This window comes from Sciurus carolinensis, chromosome 9 (assembly GCF_902686445.1).
Source record: "Sciurus carolinensis chromosome 9, mSciCar1.2, whole genome shotgun sequence".
Classification (NCBI taxonomy): Eukaryota; Metazoa; Chordata; class Mammalia; order Rodentia; family Sciuridae; genus Sciurus; species Sciurus carolinensis.
The window spans coordinates 39294315-39310123 of NC_062221.1; the positions used below are offsets into that span (position 1 = coordinate 39294315).

The window sequence follows — 15809 nt, forward strand, 5'->3', positions numbered from 1 at the left end:
CCCTTCTGGAAGGGCCGTAGGGGCTCGCAACTGACTGCTTTCTGTATATTCTGGGGAAAGGGAGGTGGTTTGAAGGAAAGGAGGGAGTAGTTTTATAGAACGGTTGGCTCGTTCCTATAACTCTGGTGCCTAAATTGGGTGAGATGGTGGCCAAATAAAATGAAGGGAGATTATCCCATTTTGAGTAACTAGGATTTCTGGATGAGCCGAAGATGTGTCCTGCAACTGTCGATTTGGCAGGAGATTTGACTCAATCAACTACCGTTTGGTTCCCACTTCAAACACACCTCCACCAGTCTGGTGTTCCGACCCACTCCCCAGAATCAAGGTAGGGAGTGAGCTGAAGGAGAGAAACAAAAGTCAGCCTTCTTTTGGTCTCTGCTTGTGGCAGATGCACAGCTGGTTTGATTCTGAGCAGGTTGGCGTGTGAGGTGGGAAACCAGAGCAGCTTAGCCTCTTTAGCGGGTTTTGGGGGGTGTGTGTTTAGAGGGTGGATCGGAAGAGTTAGGCGGAGTATTCTGCGAAACCCCTGATTTTGCGTCCCAGCTGCCTCTCCAGCCCCCCACTGCCCAGCCCCCGCCGCTTCTAGTCCCCGCAGCGCTGGCGTGGAGAGGAGGGGGTGAGGAGGGCGCTGGGGGGTGGGGGACGCCCAACAACGCGTCGAGCCCGCGGTGGTAGCGGGGCTGTCTCTTTAAGCGCTCCGGAGGGGCCGGGCCGGGAGGGCGGCGAGCGCGTTTCCATGGCACCGGGGCTGCGGGGGCTGCGGGGCCGCGGGGCTCGCTCTGCTCCAGTCGCTCCCGGCGGAGCAGGACCGTGCAGCTCGCCGGCCACCGCGCCTCGGGGCTCCTTTGGCCGCTGCTCCCGAGCTCAGTCTCCTGTGACGCCTGGTGGGGCCGAGCTGCTGCCGCGCCCTCCTCAGGGAGACGCACCTCGCCGGCCCGCAAGCCCTGCACGCCAACTTCTGCCCGGCGAGCCCAACTTCTGCGCGGGGTTCGGACTTGGCGGATTCTGAGCGGCGCGTGGCGCGCAGTTCGGGCGGTGACCGGAGCGGCTTGGCCTCGCCGAGATGACCTCGCGACTGTGGCTCTCGTGCTTCTGCGCTTGGGTGGCCGCCAGCTGGCCGCCAGGAAGCGCCCTACAGCTCCAACCGGGCATGTAAGTGGCGCCCGCGTGCTCCCGAACGAGTGGAGAGAGCAGGCGCCCGTGCGCCTCCGCCCCACCCTGACCTGCTGCGGTCACCGCGGGCGGAGCCCTACCCTCAGGAAGGGAAGGGAGGGATGAGATGCTGGCAGGCACGGGGAGGGATCTTTGGGTTGTCCCTGGCGGAGCGCGGCGGGAACGCTGTCACCAGCGTGTCCTCGGGGAGCGTCAGCTCTGGAGCAGAAACCTCGACCCAGGGCCGTGTGCCTTCTACCTGATACTTTCTAAGCGTCTGACCGATCCTTACCCACAACCTCCCCAGTTGGAGTGCTGTGCACGTGTGCTTGGTGTGTGTGTGTGTTTCAGTTAAATTTCCTGTTTGGGAGTAATCAGCTATTACTGATGCCACTTTCTAAAAGGATTTTAAATGAAATCCTATCGAACTGCGAGTTTCTTGACATTGTCTTCTTTATAAAAACCAATGAGCTGGTGCACTTTTTTTTTTTTTTTTTGAGAGGTATCATTGAGTCCAAGGAATGGATTATTCCACAGGTTTGAGAAAGGCGAAGTGAGAGATGAGTGTGTCAACCACTGAATGAGCTACTTGCGAAGATGCTTAGATGCTAGCTCCCTTTAGTAGAGAATTGAAGAGTTCGGAACATGACTGGAAAGCCTCGTCTGAGAATGGGACGTGGTTTTGTTTCCAGGTCAGAAAGGATGAAGGGATAGGAAATACTAAGTCTTGGTCATTGTATCAAGTGCAGCGAGATGCTCCTGGCAAGTCTTTGCAAATTGCTTGGTCTCTTTGACTGTCTGGAGAAGTTTTTGTCGAATTCTGTAGCATCAGCGGGATCATCGTCGTAAGGTCTGAGAGAAGAGCCAGATCAAATTCTGCTTTTCATTTTCTGCTTTTGAGCAGTTATGAACAGACAGTATTTTGAACACTTAAATATTTTTGCAACTTTGCTACTTTTTTGCTTCATTTTGCTTTTCTAAAATGTGAATATTTTATGATAGAAAAAGGATTTAGATAAGTACACAAAAGCCATCCATACCTTTTCCCAGGCTTCACTTTTTCGGGTAAGAAAAATACTATTTTTGGATTCACTTTACATTTCCATATTTCATCCCTCTCCTGTGAGATTCAATTTGCTACCTGGTTACTGCAAATGTCACTAACTATAAATCTTGAGACATGGCCAGGATATCAGTCGTATCACATAACTTCTTTCCTGTATAGTTTGTAAATACATATTTGGCAGAAATGCAAGGAGTTTCTGTGAATGTGATTTCTCTTGAATTGATAAGATTTGCCTTGTTTATTTTGAAGAGGTTGCTTTAGACTTTTCAGTTTATCTTTGAGAACATCTCACTTTGGATAGCTTGTGCATGCATAAGCCTTCACATCTTAGAAATTGCTTTTTAGCAAGCTCGCCCAGTAGCCCTGCTCTTACCTTTACAAGTGGATCCCAGGTTGCCTTATTAGGTAGTCACAGAATCACCCATGCACACTGAGACTGAATAATCCCTTTGGAGATAGGAATAGAGGCATTGAGAAAGAACAGAAATATACCACTTTTTTTTTTTTTTACATAACTATTTTAACTCATGTTTCAATAGTGATTCTTTTGTTGAAAAAGCTGGAGGGATGACATTGCACTTTTTTTTTTTTTTAAGGAAGCTGCTCTTGCAGCTCATTTATTTATCATGTGAGATGAAATCAGATATTAAAACCAATATAAATTCTTGAGTGTTTAATAGAGGTGTGTTTTCCAGGGAGTTATTGAGATCACTCTGATGACTTCTAGTACTTTTAGAAAACTAGATGGGAAATCCAATCAAATTTATATTTAGTCCTTCCTTGTATTAGAGTTAATGGTAGTTTCTTCAACAGGAACCATGTTGGGATTTAGTGCTAGGTTTCTGCAGATGTCTTTGCAATTTTTGTAGGTATGTGGAATGCAACCATGTATAGCACTTGGCTTCACACACCTGTCCATCTGTTAAATTAAAGAGAGTCCTTGCCTAGATTTTTTTTTATTGACCTCTGAGGTCCATTATCAGTGAAAGCAGGCTTCTAATGAGGTGAAGACCACTAATGAGAATGCATCATCTTACTGACTGGCATTTATAGGTCATTAACACAGGTATGGGTTTTATGTAGCTGATCCTGTACTTGTGCAGATTTCAGGAGCTAGAGAGACAAGGGAAATTAGGAAATGAATGTTCAGCTAACTAGCGGTCAGTTTAAACATGCATTTTATTTATGGTGCAGTCCTCAGAAGGTAAACACATTTTGTTTTATTTATTTATTTATTTTTTGGTAAACTCATTTTCAGAAGAAATTTTATTAATGAAACAAAAGATGTATGACATATGGATTTTCCAGTTTTAATGATAATTGATCAGCTGTCCAACGATCTTGTTTTATTACATTTAGGAAACCTTGTATAACTTAAGGTTAGGCAGATTCATAAAATCAGTATTCTGTAAAGAGTGCTTAAGTATCTACTATGTAAGTAGGCATTTGAAATCATAGCTAATAACTAATCCATCTGAATTCTTACTTAGATGCTAGGCAGATTTCTAGCTACTTCACATGTATTATTTCATTTAATCTTGGAAATAACCCTAGAGATAGGCACTATTATCATTTCCATTTTATGATGAAGAAAGAGACACAGTAAGTTTAAGTTCAGACTTCAGAAATTCAGAAGATCTGAAGCTAAGCAGTCTGTCCAGGGCTGGGGTTCTTAACATATGGCCCATTTCAGAACATCCAGTCCCAGCCTGTTTTTAAGAACTTCTTAAAGTAAGCCTTCTCAATGGGAATGGAACTGATTGGTACCTTCTGCCTAGTATCTAATAAGAAACCTTTGGGTCCTCTTTTGATGGTTGAAGTAGCTATAGGGTTTTACTGGCTTTTGATGCTAGTTTGGAAAGATGATTATCCTACAGTGGGTGTGATTTCTCTTTCCTCATGGAGACTCTCCACAAGAAATTGTGCTTTCTCATGCCTATAGGCACTTATGTTCTAAAATGATGAACTAGGCTTCAACTGGGATGTGTGATACGGGGAAAGGTATCCTTGGCAAGTGCATTATGAAATCTAGAGTTGTAACTGGTGATGGCATTTTGATAAAGGGATATTGAAGAGTTTACTTATGTTAATGGTGCTTGGCAAATGTTTTGTGAAGGATTAAGTAGGCGGAAATAAACTCTACCCAGATCTTTGAGACATCAAAGAAAATGACTAGCTGTAATGCATTCTATTAAAATTCATCCTTTGTAATGCACTCTTGTAAATACTTGCATAGTAACATGATGAAAAGCAGTAAACATGGAGTTGTTGTAGCTCTAATGCCAGACAGAAATGAATAAAGGCAGAGCCAGTGGCTTAATCTTCTCGAACTTGGGATACTTGGATTTCTGTGATACTTGGAGGGAATTTTAAGAGGGTGTGGCTACTTTATGACTCAGCAGTCTTCTAAATTGTGCAAAACTTCTCACATCCAACTCCTAATGAGGCTATCCCATATAGACAGTGTGGACATACAGATTTAAACCATGCTAAATACAATACTGTTTATTCACTTCTCCTCTACAATACACATGCATAGAAGTATGTTTCATTTCCTTTCTGTAGCTGTTGTAGAAACTCAGGGGTCAGAATGGGAGTGGTAGAGATTCAGATTTTATAAAGAATCCATGGATTTAGAAATGAACTTGTCAAGAAGGTGTGATAATAATCTGGAATGGTAAAAGGGAGTTGAGAGTTGTCTCTTGCCCCACATACCATGCTGGAATTTGTTTTTGGTTTTTACTTTTCTTATGACAAAGCCTGAACTTGAGCTATCTTAGTTTGTTCAGAATACTGTTACAAAATATCATAAATTGGATGGCTTATAAATAACGTTTTTATTTCTCACAGTTCTGGAACTGTAAAGCCAAGATGAAGACTTTGGTAGGTCTAGTTGATTGGTATTTGGCAGGGCCTATTTACTTGTTCATAAATCTAGCTGTGTCCTCACAGGATCAAAGAGTCAAAGGAGTTCCCTTGGACCTATTTTAAAAGGGCAATAATCTCCTTCATGAGAGTTCTACCCTGAGAATTATTTAATCACCTTCAAAGGTCCCACTTCCACTACCTCCATCTTGAGGTTAGGATTTTAACACATGAATTTTTAAAGGAAACAAATACTCAGACCATAGCATGAGCAACCTAGAGATGTCTAGGGCTAGTAAAAATCCACTTTAAAGCATGAATTGTGTTCTGTCATTTATTCATTAGCATAAATTATTTCAAAAATTTGTTTCTTTCTTGTGGGTCAACCACATTAATGCACATATAATGAATTTAAAAATAAAGCTGTGTGTATTGTGAGAGAAACTCTACTTTTAGCAATTTGTATTTTAAAAATTTTAATCCTAACAGCAATCATATAAAGTGAATAATATCATCATGTTGTTTTCAGATGAGGCGTAGAGAGGTGAAGTGATTGGCCTAAAGTTTCATATCTGAGAAGCAGTAGGATGAGTTTTGGACCCACCCTGACTAGTTCTAGGATCCAATCCCTAATCACCAGGCTCTGGAGGTCCCTTTATGTTTGACCTCTTAAACTACCGTTTGAACTATTCCATTGTATACTCTTGAACTACCAGACTATCTGATCTTTTTGCTTGGTTGGGTCTGTTTACTTACATTTAGTCATGGGTATTCTTTCTCCTTTTCTGCCAACTAGACCTCCTTTGTCTTGTAGTTTTAGCAATTCATACTGTATGGATAAAATTGACATTATATGCATTTTCTCAATGCCCTTGTCCTCCACTTCAATATTTTCCTCATATCTTTACTTCTTTCTTTTGTTTTTCCTTGGACTCAGTTTCCTACTCTTGTTTCAAGGTAATCCATTCCCTGTTTATTCTAGCTTCCATCTTTTACATACTTTCTCTATAAGTCATCTATTTTCTTTTATTTCCAACTCTTCCCTTTCTACTGTTTTTTCCCCTCTTCTCCGAAATGCTTCTAAGACTGCCATTCTACATCTCTTTCCAGTATGTCTGTGACCCATCTTGTCTGTGTATATACCTGTCTTGACCTTGCTTCTTCTCTCCTTCCCCTTCAGTTTCTTGAGAACAACTCATTAATTGATGCTACTTGCTTTCTGATAATTTATAATTTAACCCATTGCAGCCTGGCCTCCTCTGCTACTGACTTTCCAGAACTTACCCTATTCTCATTTTTCTGTAGCACAGTGACATGACAGCTACTCCAATTTTCCACTTTCCCACATCTTTACGTGTGCTTTTCCTTTGGGCACTTAGTATCATTTTTAGCAGTCCTCCACTGGCCCCTACATTCTCCGACCTTCTATCTTTGTTTCTTTCCCTATTCTTTACATGCTACCCTATTCATCCTCTCTTTTTTTCCCCCTTGGCTTCATTATATTCTCTGTTCTAATGAGACCCAGATCCGCACAGGTGCTTCAATCTCTTTGGAGCATACACTTGGTGTTTTAAACTGGTGTTATAGTTTGGATTTGGAATGTTCCCTGAAGATTCACCTTTTGTAGGCTTGGTCCCAGCTGATGGTGCTATTTGGAGGTAGCAGAAAATTTAGGAAGTGGATCCTGATTGGAGGAAGTCGTTCACTGGGGCGTACCTTTGAAGAGTTTATTTTATGACTAGCCCCTCCCCCCTGCTTCATGAGAGCTGTGAGGTGAGCACCTTTGCTTCACCATACCCACCTGCTATGATGTTCTGCCTTAATTCAAGTCCACCATGATGAGACCAAGTAACTATGGATTGAAACCTGAAACTGTGGGTCAAAATAAATCTTATCTCCTTTAAATTCCCTTTCTCAGGTATTTTGGCATAGTAACAGAAAGCTGACTGACAGAAGAGTGGTACCAATAATTAGAGTTGTTCCTGGAACTATGCCTGACCATGTGGTTCAGAAACCTTTGGAACTGGTTTGTGGGAGAAGTTTCAAAAGGTTTGGAGATTCAGACTGGAGAATCCCTAGAACATTGTGAACAGATTCTTGTGTGAACTCAGAAGACTGCTGGCAGCAGACTTCGGCATCATTCACATGATGCTGGTTTTGCAGGCATGCAGAATGCAGGAGTTACAGAGTCATGGAGGCTTTCACTAAGATTTCAAAAGAAGGCTTGAGAAGCCAAGCTTGTGTGGCAGAGTTAGAACTCCTGTGGGTAGCCAGTGAGAGAGCAATATGTGAAGCTGTAAGACTGAAGCTGAAGGGACAGTGGAGGCTCATGGAAGTTAGCAGTGCCAGGAATGTGGAACATCTACTGAGAGAATCCGCAGGCAGCAAGCAGAGCCTCTCCCATGGGAGAGGCCATTGAACTAACTATAGCCAGTAAGGCCACAGGGTTGGGTCTGCCCGAGACTTTTGGTGCTCATATCATGCTCCCATGTATCCTGGATTCTGGACATGGAGCTTCAGGGTTTAATGTTTGTCTTGCTGGGTTTAGGTTTTCCTTTCATCCCATCCCTCTTTTCTATGCCCCTATTCCTGTCTTTTGGAATAGGAATTTTACTCTTTTCCATTGTAGTTGGAAGTATATAACTTGCATTTTATTTTTATAAAGACCCACAGCTTAGAGTTTGCCTTGAGTTTCAGAAGAGACTTTGGACTTGGACTTTTGAGCACTGCTAAGACTATAGGGACTCTTGGAGATGGACTGAATGCGTTTTTCCATTTTGAGATAGGAATGCATCTTTGGAGGCCAGAGGAGGACTGTTACATTTTTTTTTTCTGGAATGTCCTCCAAACATTCATGTGTTGAATAGTGCCAGCTGGGGGCACTATTGGGAGGTGATGGACACTTTAGGAAATGGGTCCTAATTGGAGGAAGTAACTCACTGGGGGGCATAACTTTGAAAAGTTCATTTGTCTCCTGACCCTCCACCCATTTCTTGACTGCCATGAGGTGAGCAGTTCTCCCTATATTGATGCTGTGCTTCATTTCAAGCCCACAGCAACAGGGCCAAATAACTATGGACTAAAATCCCTGAAGCCATGAGTCAAATAAATCTTTCCTCTTTTAAGTCATTTTTCTCAGGCATTTTGTCACAGCAATGGAAAGCTATCACAACTATAAACTTAGAGGGTTTTAGACTTAGAACATTGTAGGCCATCTCTAGTCATCATTGTCTCCAACATTTTTTTAGGAACTTTGCCTACTTTCTCTTTTTTATATTTGTCATCTTAAATCTGTTACTTTTCTCCAAGTTTACTCATATTATAGGCTTCAGATAACATGATTGTGAAAAGGCCTTTTATATAACAATTATATAAATGTAAGTTAGTGTTTGTATTTCTGTAATTTGCTAAATCCTATAAGCAATTCTTGAACTATATTTAATTTCAATTGTTGACACATAAGCCAAGTTATGATTCTTTTACTCCTGTACTATTATAGCTATCTCTTGTTGGATCCTCTCTTTCATATCTTCTCAATTCTCTTTATTTTTATTATATATACCATTTAATTTTTAAATGTTTTTAGTTTTAATTTTTTTAACTGGTACATAAAATTGTACATATCATGTGATATTTTGACATATGTATACATTGTGTGACAATACAATCAGGGTAATTCTATCTCTGTCCTCAAACTTATAACATTTTTTATGTTGAAAATATTCAAAGTCCTTTTTTTTCACTTTTGAGAAAAATATACAGAACATTATCATTATCTATAATCACTTTACTGTGCAGCAGAAAAGAACTTCTTGCTCCTGTAACTTAGTACACATTAATCAACCTTTTGCCGTACTTCTTCCCTAGCCCTTCCTTCAGTATCCACAGCCTCTGATTGCTACCGCCATTCTAATCTCAACTTCTTGAAATCAACTCTTTTAGATTTCACATATGAGTGAGATCATGTGGTATTTGCCCTTCTGTGCCTGGCTTATTTTGTTTAACATAATTATTTCCAGTTCCATCCATATTGTTGCAAATGACAAAATTTCATTATTTTTAGTGGTTGAAATACACACCCACAGGCATATGTACATATATATGTATATACCATTTAATTTTTATCAAGGTTCATTTCTAAAGTAAATTAGTAAATACCTAGAAATGTTATTCTCTTTCTTCAAAATTGATTATGGAATAAAGCTCAAGCATCAGAATGTACTTCTTAAATATCAGTTATTATATGCCAGGAACAATTTAAGTCCTTTGCATATTTTGGCTCATTTAATCCTCACAACGATCATAACAAAATATAATATTAGTATCTCCATTTTATGATGAAGACATTGAAGTCTAGGGAAGGTAAGGTTTTTTTCGGGAGAAACTGCATATAAGGGTATATAGTTCAGAGAGGAAGAGTTAGATTATGAACCTGTGCTGACTTTAAAGTCTGTGCTCTACTATACAGTATCAAATCAAAGTCTTATTTTCTGGTATAATTCAATTTTATAAATATTGACCACTTCTCTTTTGTTTTTGTTTTGTCTTTAGTCTTCTCACGCTGTGAAGAGTCTTAAGATTTTGCTCCATTGCATGGGAAACTAGTTAGTCCGCCACAATTCATGGCTGCTCACAGAAGACATAAGATTCCCGAGTCAAAGACAAATGACTTTATTAATCCTTTATTTCATAGCAGGCAGCATGCATACCATGTTTGAATGGACTTATTTTGTACCTCCATTCCACCTAAATTTCACAGGAATAGTGAGGAGTGGCCCAAATGGATCCTGCGTACACAGTCATCACAGTCATAGCTGATAAACCTGGAATATAGGAAAACCTCTAATCTCACAAGAAGCCTACTAGCAAACATGCATAACATGTGTTCTTAGAGAATTATATTATTATGCTCAGGAAAAAACACTGTCCTTATCCCTGGCAAGAGACTCTTTCTCTACCTTTCCAGGCTGTTTGCTATTCAAACATCCTGCTAGAAAATGAGCGAGCTCTCAATGACTTTTTTTCCCCCCAGTGCTGGGGATGGAACCCAGGGCCTCATGCCTTTTAGGCAAGTGCTCTACCACTGAGCTATGTCTCCAGTCTGCTGTCAATTCTTTTTGCAAGAAGTGCAGGAGACCTTAAAGAAATCATCACCCAACATCCCTAGCATTTTCCTTCCCATTTCTAGCAGTATGTTTTTCTGAGGTGAAATCTAGTTTTGCTGTCTTTTGTTCCATTCAGCACTTGACCCTCTCATTCTTTTTAATAGATAGAAACACATTGAGACTAGATGAACACAGGTTTAGTGAGCTTACCCAAGGGGTTGTTTTCAAATCCCTAGTATTTGTTTTTTCTTCTTTGACATTGAGATCAAATCTCTAACCCAGTTGCTTAATATGTGGCTGATTTCTTTTCTTGTTACATCATTCAACAAACATTTATTCAGCGTCGAGTACTCTGCTAAGCAATGAGGATTCAGAGAGGAGTAAGGCAATTCCCTTTCCTTAAGCAATTCATAGACCTAGGGGGAGACAAACAAATGTACCAAAGCTTCCCTACACAATATTCCAACCCAGCTGGAAGGAAGAAAATACAGGACTTCTGGGTAGGTTTTCAAGGACTTATTTTTCTTAAGTTGACTCTTTTGTGGATATTAAATGGGTGGTAATGGCAGTAGTCTCCTGGTGGTGAGAAGAACAAGATGAAGGCAAGATCTCCCCTTTATGAAAACCATAATTCATTTTCTTAACAGTGTATCTGCAGGGAAGAATCTGTGTGGAGCCACTGCAAAAGATGAGATTAGGACAACTCAGATGGGGCATCTCAGGAAGGGTCTTGAGTATCAAGACTTTGGACATTCTAATAGATGGGGAGCTAGGAAAATACTGACTAAAAGCAGAGTAGCCTAATCATGTTTGTGTTTTTTCATACGGAATGGGTTGTAAAGGGATGACCAGAGGCTCCTATTCGGAAATTCTTTCAATAGTCTAGGGAGAAGTGGTGTGTCTTATAATCAAAGGAAATAGTGCTGGTGATGAAAGGAAGGAAGAGATCTGCAAGATTAATAGTAAGAGGAGTTAATGTGTGTGTGTGGGGATGAGGCAGTGAGAGAAAAAATTGAGGGTAGCCTCAAGAAAATGGAGAAAATTGGAAACACAAAGAAAGGAAGAGTGTGAAAATGAATTTGGCAGTGACCATGTGGGTGTTTATTTATGTATCTGTGGAATTTCAACTGAAGAGTTTCTGGAGAAGCTCTCCCATAAGAATTTGAGGCTCAGGAGAGTGGTCTGGGCCAGAGCTATATTTTGATGTCGATGTTATAGAAGATAGGTAAGTGAAAAAGATCACTGAGAAAAGAAATCTAGAAATTGAACATACAAGAGGAGGACAGATGAAAAAGAGCCAAAGGAGCAGATGAAGGAGCTGCCTGAGGCAAATCAAAGAAGGAGAGGTAAGTGCAGTGGAAGGCCTCAGGGAAGTATGTAGAAAGTGAACAGTGTCACTCAAAAAGTGCTCTAAACATAACCCAATGGAAGAACATTGTTCTCATTGAGGATGTAATTCTCCCAGCCATCACTTTTGGTCATGGCCGTAAGAAGTGGAAACTCTGACAGGAACCTCATGTACATTCTAGCCTGCCTAAACATTTAATCTGTATCTGCCATCATTCTCAGCTCATTATTCCATGGCGGAAAGTGTCAGGAGAAAGAACTTCTTTCTGTACTACTCCAGCAGAAGTAATTACCAATGGGGCACAATGCATCATCTGCTCACAATCACCAAGGCATGTCCTTGCATCTTCAAATATTGCAAAGATGGGTGAAATTGAGTCTCTACCTCCAGGAGCTTATGATCAACTACAGTGCTCTTTGTTGCAGGATAGTCAGGTGTCACGAAGTTAGACCAAAGCATTCCTGTATTAAGAAGGAAGGTGAAGCCAAATTCATGAGACAACTCTGAAAAGTGGTGTGGGATTAGGATTAGAAGAGCATTCATGACAGGAAGACAGCAGAACAGACAGGGCAAGGTGTTGGAGGCAGAGCAGAAACTTCTGGGGTGACTGATGTCCATATGCACATGCAGGTCTATCCTTGCTGGGGCATCCCAGGATCCCCAAATATACTCCCTGGGACCCTGGGATGCCTTTGTTCTCAGTAAACTCGAACTCTGCCTCTTCCAGACCAATCTCTAAGGTCCAGTAAAATGTCTCCTCCTTCACGAGTCCCTTACACAGGAGTAATTGTGTCTGTCTGTCTCAGCAACCAAAACAGATGTTTTTTATTTGACATAGTTACTTGGGTGTTACTATTTTCTTAAATCTATTTGATAACTATGTGACAATGATGAGGACATGTTTGGAGTTAGTAAAGATTCTTCTAGCAGACTCTTTGCAAATTCGGTTCCTTGTGTATAAATTATGTGGCTTGTCAACTTGTGATCTGGAAAATGTTTTGTCACTCCTCAGAGGACAGTTTTCAGTGGTGTTTAATGTTCCTTCTCATTGATATGGTTAATTAGGAATTGACAGTAATTCTGAGCTTTAGTGGATTTTACTCTTGAAAGAAGAGACTTTCCCCAGGAGACTTGAGCTGTACTTTCTCTGAATTTTTAAGAAAACATTTTCACGATTTAGTGTACTAGATGCTGACCAGGAGAGAATCAACCTAAATTTGAATAGTTCTTCCTTCTAGAGCTCAAAGCACTAGTATTCAGTGGCAAAACCTGAAGATTTTTTTTTTTTTTTCTAATACTGTGAAGGGTTTAGTTCATAAAGAAAAAAAAAAATGTGAGGATCTAATTTATGGCATAGTGCCCATAGTTAGTGATACTGTGTTGCATACTTGAAATTTGCTAATAGATCTTAAATATTCTTATCACACACAGGGAAAAGGTAACTAGGTAAGGTGATAGATTCGTTAAGTAGATAGATTATGGTAATCATTTCACAATACATATATATCAAACCATCACATTGTGTACTTTCAATTTATATAATTTAATTTGTCAGTCATACCTCAATAAGAGCTGGGAGAAAGGATATCATAATAAAATAATAGTCAAATTGTACTGCATCTTTATTTATTATGGAGTTTAAACAAATTTTGGCTATCCCAGCTTTCAAAGCCCAAAAGATAAGAAAACAATTCTCAGCGTGAATAAACTGGGAATGTATCTTGACATCAAAAATTTATTTTCCAACGCATTTCACAGTTTACTCATGCTGAGAACCACTTCTTATCTTTTGAACTTTTGAACTCTCTGTGTATTGGGATGAACAAAAATGAACATGGGTTTCCTTTAAATGTACTGGAATGCCAAATGTAAAATAAAACAAGTAGAAACTCAAGACACAGCAATACACATTAGCCAATTATGTGATAGCAGAATAGCATTTGTGTTGGGCTTTAGGCATGTATATGAAAATGAATTTTGATATAGGAAGCACCACAGGCACCAGCCGTTCCATCTTACGGATGCATCCCTTATATCTCCTGTGAAGCAAATCTTGCTTGAATTCAACTGACAGTAACAAGTGTGGGCCAGGAAACAGCTCAGTCAGCATTCTCCTTCTTTCATAAATCTATTTACAGTAGAAACCCTATTAACATTTTAATTGTTTCACAGCTAAAGTTGCTCTCAGTGCCACCTTTAAAGGGCTCAGGTTCATTAAAATTTAAGGGACCAGAGAGTTCAGTCTATTCTAATGACCTAGTGATGGTTGTAAAGGCTCTAAATTTTTTTTTTTTTTTTTTTTTTTTTTGGTTCGTTGAACAACTGAGAACTTTTTGTAGTGGCCAAGGATGTGCAGAGGAGGATGTTTTTGTATTGCTCTGTTTCAATTCAGTCAGAAACCTCTTTCCCTCGTCTGAATCCTAGGGTCTCTTAATGTCCCTGTCAACATTTTTTGTCAACTTTTATTTCATTGTCTACATTATTTCTACAGCTAGGTTCCAATTTCTTTGAGGGCTAAGTATGAGCCCAATGATTGTTGAATTAAAACTAGTCACTGATAATCTACCTACAACTTATATTTCTTACCTCTCATGTTACCCCCCAATAAAAATATGTACCCGAAACTTAAGTAAGCATTGGGAGTTCTTGTTCTGAATGTGCTACAAATTACCTGAGGAGACTATGATGTATCTTTTGGTCTCTAGTTTTTCATTTGTCTCTTAAAAATTGATATGTTTCAGGACATTATTTTTTGTTTTGGTTCTAAGATATATGTGCTTTGACAATGAACTAGTCTTAAAATATGTCACTAATGTTAGCCAGGCGTGGTGGCACATGCCTGTAATCCTGGTGGCTCTGGAGGCTGAGGCAGGAGGATCTCAAGTTCAAAGCTAGCCTCAGCAATGAGGAGGCACTAAGCAACTCAGTGAGACCCTGTCTCTAAATAAAATAAAAAACAGGGTTGAGGATGTGACTCAGTGGTTGAGTGCCCCTGAGTTTAATCCCCAGTACAAAAAAATAATAATAATGTCATTAATGTGATTTGCTATATACAGTTATTTAACATTGATCATTTCAGTGGAGGGAATGTCTGCCCAATACAGTAGTTTTTTGTTTGACTCCAGCTTATGTTAAGCCCTACTCAGGAGGTAATGTTTTTTCTTCTCTAAAGAATGTTTCTTATTAATAATAATAGAAACCTATAATTTATATGTAGAAAAAGAAAAATGTTTGATTTTTGTGGGAAGACTGAGATGGAAAGAGGTAAAGACTAATGTCAAATTGATCAAAAAGCAAAGTGCATTAAAGCCAGTAAGACCCAAGATCAGCAGGCTATAAATTACTATTTGAGGGCTAAGAATCTATTTTTAATATTAAGATATGATAATTCTAATAAGATGCAGATTATGTAAAAATAGTAATAACTGGGAGCATGTCAATCACTTGTCCCTTTTTAAAATTATGTATTTTCTACATGTTTATAAGCCTGAAGAATGAAGTGAAGCTGGGTGTGGTGATCCACACCTGTAATCCCAGCAACTCTGGAGGCTGAGGCAGGAGGATCACAAGTTGGAGGCTAGACTCAGCAACTTGGCAATGTTCTCAGCAACTAATGAGAACCTGTCTCAAAGCGAAAAATAAAAAGGGCTGGAGATGTGACTTAGTGGTTAAGGATACCTGTGTTCAATTTTCAGTACCAAAAAAAAAATGTGAAATATGTTTGTGAGGTTGTCAGTTTCTGGAATTGGCTCCTATGGGTTTTGGGCACAGTGTGTATTCCATTTCCAGGTGTTCTACTTTGTCTTGAAAATAAGTCTTTGGACTCATATCCAGAAGGTTCTGGTTGACAGTAGCAAAGGCTGATTAGGATAGATTTTTAAGTATCATACCAAGATGGTGCTTTTACAGGTCCAATTATCACTAGAAGCTTTAAAATTTTCTTTTTGGTTCGAGAGATATATTTCAGTTTCACTATCTTTCTTTTCATAAAAAAAAATTCTTAATTGTGGTATAAACATAGAATATACTGTCTTAACCATTTGTAAATTACAAAATGGAAACTCTGTGCTCATTAAACTCCACACCCTATTTACCTCTGCTCACTAGACCCAGCCCTGACATTCCATGCTAGATTCTATTTCTAAGAGTTGAGCCTCTTTAGAAGTGGAGTTATACACAGGAGTTGCCTTCCTATGACTGGCTTATTTCATGCAGCACAATGTCCTGAAGGTCCATTTGTGTTGTAGCATGTGGTAAGATTTCCTTCCTT

At 39.8% G+C, this 15809-nt stretch overlaps 1 protein-coding gene across 1 annotated transcript in view; it reads left to right on the forward strand.

The window, feature by feature from the left end:
• The first annotated feature begins 810 nt into the window (after nucleotides 1-810).
• Nucleotides 811-15809, forward strand: part of LOC124993589 (EGF-like and EMI domain-containing protein 1) — a 623779-nt gene continuing 608780 nt past the window's right edge. Inside the window, 1 exon segment of the mRNA XM_047565459.1 lies at nucleotides 811-1155. Coding sequence (XP_047421415.1) covers nucleotides 1067-1155 — 89 coding nt within the window. The 5' untranslated portion in view covers nucleotides 811-1066.